Source organism: Danio rerio, chromosome 4, assembly GCF_049306965.1.
Source record: "Danio rerio strain Tuebingen ecotype United States chromosome 4, GRCz12tu, whole genome shotgun sequence".
In the NCBI taxonomy this organism is placed as follows: domain Eukaryota; kingdom Metazoa; phylum Chordata; class Actinopteri; order Cypriniformes; family Danionidae; genus Danio; species Danio rerio.
In genome coordinates, this window is record NC_133179.1 from 18,377,501 (window position 1) to 18,389,701 (window position 12,201).

General features: G+C 33.4%; 2 protein-coding genes across 13 annotated transcripts in view; one reads left to right on the top strand and one right to left on the bottom strand.

Annotated features, from left to right (window-relative positions):
• The window catches only part of mybpc1 (myosin binding protein C1), a 66,526-nt gene extending 60,946 nt beyond the window's left edge, over nt 1-5,580 (bottom strand). For 11 of the 12 annotated variants that reach the window (XM_073945960.1, XM_073945959.1, XM_073945958.1 and 8 more), the window contains exon 1: nt 5,407-5,580. In XM_073945960.1, coding sequence (XP_073802061.1) covers nt 5,407-5,428 — 22 coding nt within the window. In that variant the 5' untranslated portion in view covers nt 5,429-5,580. 12 annotated transcript variants of the gene reach the window in all.
• The window catches only part of apaf1 (apoptotic peptidase activating factor 1), a 93,880-nt gene that overhangs the window by 7,313 nt on the left and 74,366 nt on the right, over nt 1-12,201 (top strand). Inside the window, exons 4-5 of the mRNA XM_068219732.2 lie at nt 3,869-4,021; nt 5,383-5,461. The gene's annotated coding sequence lies outside the window, so the exon portion shown is untranslated. The remainder of the gene's footprint in view (nt 1-3,868; nt 4,022-5,382; nt 5,462-12,201) is intronic.

Consider the following 12,201-nt stretch of genomic DNA (forward strand, 5'->3'; position numbering starts at 1 on the left):
TATATATGTAAATGTAACAAATATAATAATGCTCTATTATAAATAATAAATCTTATAATACTCAATTCATATATATTATTATTTTATTTATTATTATTTTATGTTTTTTTTTTCAAACTCTCTATTATTTTAATTTTTTATTTGTAATATTTTTGTTGTTTTAGTAGTAAGTATTCAGTCAATATTCAATTTGTTTTGAGTAACAAAAAATATTTTTGTTTTATGGCTAAATTTGCTCTATTCAGTTCTGAAGCCTGGATAAATGCCACATCTGTAATGTAGTATTTTTGTCATGAACATATTTCTTTGACCTTTCACCTCATCTGTGAGTCAAATTACCTCTTGAGATTCACTTTCAAACTCCAAAGTTTGTTTGTTTGTTTCCATTGTTTCCCTATGGGAGACTATTAGTCATACTGTCATATTTGGAGATAGGTCACAACCTCCATCCTTTGATATTATTTATCACAGAGATCAAGGTTCAAGCAAACAAGAGCTCAGGATTCTTCGCATGATAGAGACATAAAGTCACTGGATGAAAGACAGGAGTAGCAGAGAGAAGAGAGAAAGCAATGGGGATTAAAAGTCTGCTCATTCTGAACTATTCCAGGGCTCAGGAATCCAGTTCCCCAGGGGTTCGGCTCTGCTCATCCCTCATCCTGCCTTATAAAGCCTGGAGCTCCAGGGCAACCCCATCACCCCCCGTCAGCTGTTGGCATCACAGTGACTGGCCACATATTCATACATAAATTAGTTTTCAGATGATTTAGCTAGGCTAGTCCACCCCATAATACTAGCTCTGGCATATTAACAGTCCTCATGTCATTGCAAAAAATGTGGAATATAAAAATATAGGTAACTCTTTACTTGAAGGGGGTGTTCCTAAAACTGTCATGACAACTTTATAATCAAGAGTTTTTATACATGCTTACGACAACTTTAACAGCAAAGCTAATTTGTATTGACAAAGATAAAGACAGGTAAAGATGCATTTGCATATGTCAGGTTGTCATAAAGACATCTCAAACAAGTCTGTATTTGCAATCACAACTGAGCTAATGACACTTAATGACAGTTGTCAAAAACTTTCCTTCATATTCAAAACGTGCCATGTCATGATTATACATTATTTGTTGCCAATATGCTTAAAATATATATTTTGTTTTGCTCAATGCATGAAAGGATGTCATACACGCATACTGTACTTATTTATGTATGCCTGCTTGATATATGTGTAATTAATGATAATAGTGATGATTTAGTTTAGGTGCAGAATTGCTTATTAATTAGGTTTCCTAACCCTTTTAAGACACCTATCTTTATTTTGTGTCTCTCTTTACAAACAAAATATAACTATTAATATCATTATTTTATAGTGACAAAATAGTTTATCATATCATGGAAATATGTATATTTCATAAATGAGTTTTTTTTATATATCTATTTATTTATGATAAAACTTGGAATTATATAACGGTGACTAAATGGTGCAAGAATTATAGTTTTTTCACCTAAAACTAGACCAAAAGTGTTTTCTTGATATCTATATGGGTTTGAGACACCATGTCCATACCATCCAAACCCTTTTCCTTTAATACCATGAAAACGAACTGAATGACATTTCCAGCGTGCGACGAGCACGTCTGCTGGCCATATTCAGAAATGGATCGCACCACCTCTCTGTTTATGACCATGTTTACGAGCATCATCAGAATAGCAGCCATAACATCAATCTCCCAAATCCATCTCATTCTGCTCTGTAATCCCCCATTGTCCAGAGGTGGATGAATCCCATCCAGCATGGATATGTTTAGAGGCCAATATTACAATATGAGTCATCCTAAGAGGAAAGCTAAAGCCTGACCCAAAATAAAAATCTAAATGTCATGGTGCTTGACATGAATGTGATGAAATATCATCACATGAGATGTGCTCATGGGGACGCAGTATGATTTTTAAAAAATACCATCAAATACATTAAATCAATTCACTGAATAGTAACTCATAGAAGCACTCAACCATGTTTTTGCCTCCCCAAAGACTTTTTTTAAGTCATCAGTTGTTTAATGAATCATTTCTTTCTTAGAAATGTTCATTTTTGGGTAATCTAAAGAACGTTTGCTTTGCAGAGTGCTGGCTTGCGGCTGAAAAGGCATCCATCACATAAAACATATGCCAGAGTAATTGGTGGTTCATTCCGCTAAGGCGACTGCTGATAAAATCAGGGACTAAGCCAAAGGATAGTGAGTGAGAATATTTGCATTCTTCAAAAAGCTTTTGTCCAGTGCAAAGCTTCTATTGATGAAGGTTGTTTGTGGAACCATCAATACCTGGTAAATCTACAAACAGTATCATCATGTTCATCACCAGCTGAACAGTAAATAAAGGCCAGTTTTACTAAACAAGATAAATTAGTGCAAGTACAAAATCCTGTATAGAAAAAGTATAGATACAAAAACGTTGTGTAGATGATCTACAGATGAAGAGCAAATTATAAAACAGACAGAGCAGCTCATTTCCATAATGGCCAATGCAGGGCATAAACCAGTAAAAACAAGCCAAGGATTACCAACCACAACAGTTAATAAAATGAAGACTCTTTTTGGCGTGTGAAATAGTTAGTCAGATGTCTGTAAACTCCATTTTGTAGTCAGAAATACACTTCTTACGTATGTTTTTCATTTGATGGAGACACTACATATGCAATATTGCCAGCTGCAGAATCACTGTCCACTGTGTTTAACCTGACAGTAGATTTTTTATGGCAAAAAAGGGTTTGTGCTGTTAGTAAGCTGTTTGTGTATATGGCTCTAGGACAATTGTGTTGTTGTCAGTATAGTTATGCAATGACCATATTGTTTCTTAAATGTACAAATTATGCATTATCTAGTTAAGTGTGATAATTTGCTTTCAGTTCCAGAACAGAAATGTAAAGTCATGTTACAAATTTTAATTTTTTAAACATTTTTAAGTTTAAATAATCTATATTAAAACTTTTTTAAAATTTTTAATTTCAGGGTTGATTTTAACTTTAGTTGAATATTTTAAATGTGATTATCTTGTCATACCTATACAAACCTATTTTTAGAAATAAATAAATTATAGTCAGCAACAAAATGTTTTAGTTTTAGTTTAGTCAGATTTAAAAATTTATAAATAACCCTATTTTTATCACTCCATAAATGTGAAAATATTCAATACAAGCAGAAAAAAATGTCCCCATGTACTATTAAAAAATATTTCTTAAAACTTTTAAAGCCTTACGCCTCTAAAGATATGTATTGCAACTGAAATAATTAGACGCATACTTGAAAAATGAATAGAATCCTCTTGTTAAGTTGTGACGTATCGTGACATTTGGAATCCTGTTTCTGGGTCCAAGCCACTACCCAATTGAGAAAATATTTGTTTATGACCACTTTTTAGTCATATCACACATTAAAGTGAATTTTGTATAAACTCATAGTGTAAATTTAATTCTCTGGGCTTGCTGCATCACAAATACCAAAATATATGCAATATATATGATTTTTGAAAGTATTACATCGCTTTGTAAGTGTCTATCATTATCATTTGATGAGTCTCCCCGTACAGTTTTATTGGACCCGGAAGCCGCTTTGTGTGACGTCACACTTAACAAGCGGATAAATGCTTAAATGCAAATTTTCTTTCCACCAACCCAAAAAAAGAGAAATTAAGAAAACTAATTCTCAATAACTGACCAATGTCTGAATAAACTATGATCTTGCCTATAGCATCATCCCATAAATGCAGTATTATCTACAATAATATCAACAACAAAACTCAGTCCAACAGCAAGCACAATGCTGCATCCTTACATTTCTCCATCTATTCATCTCTCCATTAGGCATGGAAGCTGATCTCTGTATCATCACCCCTGAAGTATGTGTCTATGTGAAGGCGTAGCGTCTCCACCAGGTCATGGGCATTGCATCATCCATCAGAAATGCCTCTGGCAGCGCAGTAAAGCCCGGCTCTAGGACTTGAAACCCAGCAGCGGGTAAATCAGCACCATTCCATACTTTCAATCCCCAATCGCCTTGACTGTGTGCCATCCATCATAGCAACAGTCATGACAATAGTTGCTTTTTATAAAGTAGTTTAAATCAGCTCATCGTCCAGCACAATGTAAAATCTTTCTGATCATCCCAGAGCTTTGTATGTCTGCTTTGCTCAGTTTGCCCTTCTCATGACTGCAGAAAAGCTGCATCTACTTCTGTTATAACTGATAGACACTATATTTCACAACATGTTATCTGCATCAAATTATTGTGTACATAATAGCAAGCACAGCTGTTTGTAATTTGAATTTGCAAGAATTCCAGCATTTATTTATTTTTATTCATTTTTTATTATAATATAATATAATATAATGCAATGTAATGTAAAATAATATATTATAATATAATATAATATAATATAATATAATATAATATAATATAATGTAAAAAAATATAATATAATATAATATAATATAATATAATATAATATAATATAATATAATATAATATAATATAATATAATATAATATAATATAATATAATGTAAAATAATATAATATAATATAATATGATATAATATAATATAATATAATGCAATGTAAAATAATATAATATAATATAATATAATATTACAAAATATGATATTACAAAATATAATATAATTTAAAATAATATAATATAATATATGGAGGTTCGTTCCGCTGTGGTGACTCCTGATAAATACAGGCACTAATCCGAAGTAGAGTGAATGAATATAATATATGCAAAAATTGTATTTTTATATTTTAGGGTATTTTATAAACCAAAAATTTATATAATATAAAAATAATCATAATAAAAATGTATGAAATAAATTTCCTGCAATTTACCATACAAATCAAGTATATCTAAATAAAAACATATTAAATAATAGAAATAAAAAAGGATACAATAAAATAGGTATATTCTACTTCATTTCAGTCCATGTTTATTTTAAGTAACACAATCAGTTTAATTTGTTTTATTATAGTTATCTTTTTATAACACATAAACTGATGATTTTTATGATATTATTTTATTGATCATAAACATATTCATTTGTAGATTTTGCTTATCTTGATAATTTACCTAATTAGACTCAGAAGTCCCTGCATAAACGCTCAGCTCTAATTCTCTCTCGCTTTCTTTTGTTTTGTATGTATGTATATATAGTGAAATGCTTGTTAGTAGCGTATATGGTGAGAGTCATATTTAGACTGACATCCACAGACTGATCAGATTAGAACCACAACACAGCGTGGCTAGTTTGTTATCAGCATGTTTGTTAGTAATGGTGATAAACAGCATCCTAACACGCATTCTCCTGCTCCTTGTGCCACAGTTTTCCATCAGACTGGCTGCTCACCTTTCTTCGTGGGCTCAGGCATGTTGAGCCGTTCTCCAGCTGGAAGTGTTCAGAGGTGAGTGTGTGGCACAAGCTCTCCGTTAGCCAGAAACGCAGGTCAGGAACGCTGTGGAAGTCACTGAGGATGTGAGGGAGCGATGCAGGAAGGGCCGTGAATGAGAAAGCAACAGATCTGGGGGTGATAAACATATGAGGTTTTTATATAAGGCTCATCTTAGCCACTCCTCACTCTGTCTTTGATAATGGAGCCCAAAAACCTCCCTCCCCTCATGTGCTGAAGTCCTGGGGATTAGAGGAGGCTTGTGGTGGCCTGGAGACACACACACACATGCACACACACACACACACACACACACACACACACACACAGGGGCTTTGGAGTACAGTGCATTGCTGGAAAACAAAAACTAAAGAAGAAGGTATTTGTGTAGACAAGATGACATTGCTTTTAATATGTCACAAAGAGACATGTTAGTTATGTGTTTAAGGCCTTCGATTGAACCTTCAATATAATTTGGTAATGTGTAATCTAATATAGTTCGTTATAGATTTTGAGTCATTTGCAATGTTTTGTATAAACACAGTTGAAGTCAGAATTATTAACCCCCCTTTGAAAACAAACCATTATTTTACAATAACTTGCCTAATTACCCCAACCCGCCTAGTTAACCTAATTAACCTAGTTAAGCCTTTAAATGTCACTTTAAGCTGTATAGAAGTGTCTTGAAAATGATCTTGTCAAATATTATTTACTATCGTCATGGCAAAGATAAAATAATTCTTCTCTCCATTAAACAGAAATTAGGGGAAAAAATAAACAGGGGGCTAAAAATTCTGACTTCAACTGTATATATAGTAATTTGTAATTTTTTAAAATAAAATATGTATTTTAATTTCATTGTTTATATACTTTAATAATAGATAAAAATACAAAATATTTAATAAAAAGAAAAATGTAAATGTGGCAAAGGATAGGATTTTTTAGTTTGTTAAAAGTCATGTACAATATAGTAGAATAATCTGTAATAATGAATTATAATTATTAAAATATAAAAAAGTAAAAATTCTATAATGTGAAAATTTGAATTCATTTAAAAATTGAAAAATCATTTATCATTTAAAAATTAAGAAAATATATTTAAAAAATGATTCATTCATTCTTTTTCTTTTCGGCTTAGTCCCTTTATTAATCAGGGGTCACCACAGCAGAATGAACTGCCTACTTATCCAGCATATGTTTTATGCAATGGATGCCCTTCCAGCTGCAAGCCATCTCTTTGAAACATCCATACACACTTATTCACACACATACACTACGGAAAGCTTAGCCTACCCAATTCATCTATAGCGTATGTCTTTGGACTGTTGGAAAAACCGGAGCACCCGGAGGAAACCATCGTGAACATGGGGAGAACATGCATGTTATATATATATATATAATTATTAACCCCCCTGAGTTTTTAGACCCCCTATTTATTTTTTCCCCAATTTTTGTTTAACGGAGAGATTTTTTTAAACACATTTCTAAACATTATAGTTTTAATAACTAATTTCTAATAACTGTTAATTTTATCTTTGCCATGATGACAGTAAATAATATTTGACTTGATGTTTTTCAAGACACTTCTATACAGTTTAAAGTGACTTTTAAAGGCTTAACTAGGTTAATTAGGTTAACTAGGTAGGATAATTAGGCAAGTTGTAGTATAACGATGGTTTGTTCTGTAGACAGTTGAAAAAAATTTGTGCAAAGGGGCTAAAAATTTTGTCCTTAAAATGGTGCTTAAAAATTAATAACCGCTTTCATTCTAGCCGAAATTAAAGACCTTCTCCAGACTAAAAAAAATATCAGACATACTGTGTAAGTTTTCTTTCCCAGTTAAACATAGTTTGGGATATATTTAAAAAAGAAAAAAAATCATATTCATGTGATTTATTATTATTATTATTATTTTTTTTTATATAAATTTGCAACAATTTAAAAAAATCTTTAAAAAAAATCACATTGCCATTATGGGGTATTGTGTGTATTTAATCCATAAATGAATTTAATCCATTTTGGAATAAGTCTGTAACATAAAATAATGTGGGAAAAGTGAAGCCCTATGAATACTTTCCGGATGCATATAATATACGTATAATGCATGGAATACATAATTTAACAAAATATAAAATCTGAATCATGACAATATAATTTTTGTAATTGATAAAAAACATAAATTAGAATTTTATTAATATATTATAAACCTACAGTACAAATATATACAAATATAAATAAACACATACATTACGAATATATTAGACTTTGCTACCTGTCTGTAATATTCTCCCTCTAATCCTGCAAATGAGGTGTTTGTAATGAAGAGACGACTCTGCCAATTGGTAGCTGATATATCAGTGTTCACTATGAGGCCCATGTCAAGGGCAATCACTATAGGCTAAATCAAACCCATATTATTATTAGGTGATGCTGTCATGCAGGGGATCCCAGTCTCCACACTCCACCCTTTCCCTTCAAGGCCTGCAGCTGATATTTAGGGCTTAGTGGGAAAAATAGGAAACATTCACTTCACCTTTTAGCCAAGTGCCATAGCTGAGTTTGATGTAATGTGGACGAGGGCCAGGAGCTCTGATCTGAACAAGCATGACTGTAAATTCTGTTAAGATGCCTGAGCACTGCTTTTATAGGCTATTATTAGCTGCGCTGAACTCTGACATTTGACATCAACATGGAAAGATGGTGGAACTGTGGGATTGTTGATGTCATTGTCAAGACACTAATGATCCTGTTAACACTTTCCCTCTCACCATAAATCTTGTCCTGGTTCTTGCAGATCTGACAGGAGTTTGCATAGGGAGGCCCCAATTTAAATTTTACAGTGTAATGAGCAACTATATTTCATCTATGATGGCTTTCTTATATTTGTCTGATACAGAGGAAAGGTCTAAATTCCTGCTTCTTGCAGCCAATATATATTTCAGAAAACAAAACATTTTATTTTTAGAAATGCATCATTTGAATGGGGTCAGTTTGATCTTATTTAATGATTAACGTCTGGTAATACGTGGTTTATTTTAAAAATTATATTTTAATGAACAAAATGTCAAAAAACCTTTAAAAAAATTATATTCTAGAGGTTTTAAGTAGTGAGGTTACATTGACCCTAATGGTGAAAGCTTGTTATAAAATTTTAGGCTAATAGGTTAAGTAAAATAGAAAATTTGTCAGTCAGAGAAATTAAGCTGTCCTAACATAATGAAGAGAATTAAGTTACTCAAATGAACACCTTATGAAAGTCTCATAAAATACTAAATAATATGATATTTAATGCTGGGACAAGAGAATGTGAAGTAGACAAGACAGGACAAACAGAACAACATGGTTGTAAACATGGTCATAAACTGAAAAACAACACACAAGGTGATTGTACAAAAGCTAAAAAGATTGAAGCAAAAATACAACCAAATTAGTAACCATGGCTGAACACAGGGAAGGAAAACTAAATGACTCTGACACGGTTATTACAGGTGCAGTATCTAAGTTTCACACCCAGTGGTTGAACTAGGTATTACATTCCTGGATAAAACCAAACACAAGTGCGGGTTGCCAGATTGAGGAGCAAGTCTAATGATCAAGCAATAAAAAATTTAAATAAAAATTTTTAAAAAACAGTACGCAATAGAGGGAATATTTTCCATATTGAAAGAAGTTTTTGTTGTAACCAACACTTCTAATTAATATATTAAAAAGGGCTTGTATTTATTGCATCTTAACAACAGGATAAACTGTGATCATCTCAGGTACACCTCGTGTGATTTATTCAGTGTTAAATGCTAATAATGTGAGTTTAAATGCCATTTTACATGACATTTATTGCTATACTACTGAAAGCAGCAGCAGATAGTTTACCTCAGATCTTGAAAATGAAACACACAGTTTGAAATTGAACTTTAGAACTGTGACTCAGTGTAAACCAACACATATCAGTGATTCAGCATGAACATTTAATTATGTTAAAGAGGTTTAATATGTATTAATTAGATTATAAACCATTCCATTTCGTGAGTTAAAGCATATTCTGTGCTTCTTAATGGCTTTATTTAAATTTCTGTCGTTTCATCTGGTGCAAACAGCCAAATTGCTTATCACTGCGTATCTCGTTATGTAGCATGTTGTTAGGACATGCGGTTACAATTTAACTCTCCCATCTAATGTTTACGCTCATAATATTTATATTATTTGCTATATAATAACCACCTCATGTAGAACTCTGAATCTGCGTCTCATTTAGGAGGCTGCTACTGTCCACCGGAGGTCACATTTTGGTCACAGACCATGATGTGTGAATAAAAATATGTGGTTTTCCACCAAGGCAATCCAGGGTGCTGAAATATAATTGGCTAAAGGGGCATTGGGCGAGTTAAAAGAACCAAAACAAAGACAGCGTTCCGGCACGAAAAACACATTTTCAAAGCAGAATATCTGACTTCAGCACTGTTTTTCAGATAAACAAGAATGCTCACTTAGCATGTTTCTTAAATATCTGCAAACATATTATGTTTTTTTTTTATAATTTAAAAACTTACATACAGCACCTTTAAAGTTTTTAATGTCTAAATGAGAAAGGCTGATGTTTTATCTGGGTTCAATTTTAATGGCGCTGCTCCCTGGAACTCCAATCAAGGAAATGGGAAGCCTAATGAGTTGTTCAAATGCATATGTAGTAGAAGTGGTGGACAGATGGCGGAATGATAAACCATTGCACAGATCACTGGTAAATTGAAGAAAGGCTTGGTCACCACTGTTGTACCTGCTGGTGATGTGTTGCACTGTTGTTGATGTGCTGCTACTGGTGATTTGTGCAACACATGAGAGTATAGATTTACTTGGTCAATATGGCAAGCCCTGTCTTTTGGTGACTACTGTGAAATTATTAGATCACAATAAATCCCATGACATATGGAGTTGTCCTGAGGTCTTTGCTCTTTCAGTGTTTTTAACTGCATCGACTGACTATTGTCGAAACAGCTGTAAAGGAGAATGACGCTGTGCTGAAGTACAGCACTTAGTACTTCAGTAACAACAATAATTGAACAGGTCACTTTAGTTTTTGTTGCTGATTTGAAATATGTCATTTAATTATAAGTTCAGCGAGCAGTTTTCAGACAGATAGGACTTTGGTTTTGGATGAATTGCCTGGAGGTGTTGCCAGGTAAACTGACTTGAAAAAGACTTTAATTTCTATGCATTGTGAGCTTTTGGTTGTACCGCTGAAACCAATGGCAGAGGTTGAAAAAACCAATTGTCATCTTCTCATATGGTCACATGAACAGTAAAATTAGATGCTCCTGCTGTGCCGGTGCCATATTATATATTAAGCCAGCACCTTCCTTTAGTAATTTCAGGCTGCAATTTCCTACTCTGAAATACTCTTGAAAGGAATTCATCATCAGTCATTCTGTCCGTAAGTGCACTTCCCATTAAATAAATCTTCAAGATGTGAACTTTAAGCCTGTGCAAGACAAGTATGTTATTTCATTATGAATTTTAAATCACTTTCTTAGCCGGCAATGCAAGATGTAATGAGATAATGAATGGAGTGCCTTCTTCTACGCCTATTACAAGCCATCTTGACTGACTAAGTGGATTTTAAGCTATCTTTTTTTCACATTTCTGGCCTTTATTGGTAGCAGAGCCTCCAGCAAGAGACAGGCCCATTTATAACACAGATCTAAAGGCAGGGTGCTGGGGAAGTATCATGTGGGCCACAAAACCATTTGGACCAGACTGCTGGTTAAAGGTTCATGTCGCCCATGGGGATTTAGCTCTTACCCTCACCATAAAAAGCTCAGACGAGAGAGTCACAGTGGCACCTGCCTTCTCAAACACACACACACACACACAAACCTAAACAAAGACCAGCCGAACATCGACATCTCATTAATATTCAACAGAATGGAGTTTCTCCCTAGAGCAGCCAATGCTTTAGATATAGCCATTCAGAATGGAAACTATGAATAGTCGCTGCAGAAATAGATTCCTCTGCTCTCTGTGAATAAGTCATTGAGGGACTATAAAGGGAGAGACTATAAACGCTATCTCTGAAAGGCAGATTAGCATGCGCGAGTAGCACCCAGTGGCCGCTTAGTCAGTCAGAGAGAAGAATCTGTCTTTTAGTAGGTGCTGTTAACAGGTTAAGGATACACACTGATGTCCGTCAAGAGAACAACCTCAACAGCTGCTTCCCTTGGCTCCAGAAGCTCTTCAGCCATACTTTAAAATGCATGCATTCATGGCAGTGTGTAACAGAATCTTAAACCAAGTGACATTTATTGTAAAGAAAGACTGCAGATGCAGATTTAGTGCTTCAGACAGGACATTTGTTATGCTAAAATGTTCAAATATTGCATAATGTTTAGAGATAGTCATCACAAAAGGTTGGATAGATTTTTCTCAGAGAGGGAATAATGTATTCGAGGATGCCACATTAAAATTTTAGTATTTTATTTTTAAACGTGAATCACAGAAGACAAAAATCTTGTCAGACATATTTGAATTCATTCTTGCCATTTTAACTCTGTTAACTGCCCCATCAAGAAAAAATTTGTATTGCATTTCTTAACTCCTAATGTCGCTAACACACTCAATGCATTTTTTAAAACACCTCATTATTTCTGAAATATCAACCTCTACAAATGTTTGATATGTTAGAGTGATTTAAAGATAAATCGCACACTTCTGCAGTAAAGTGCGTGAAAGCACAACATGGTCTAACACATGAAATACATGGCCAG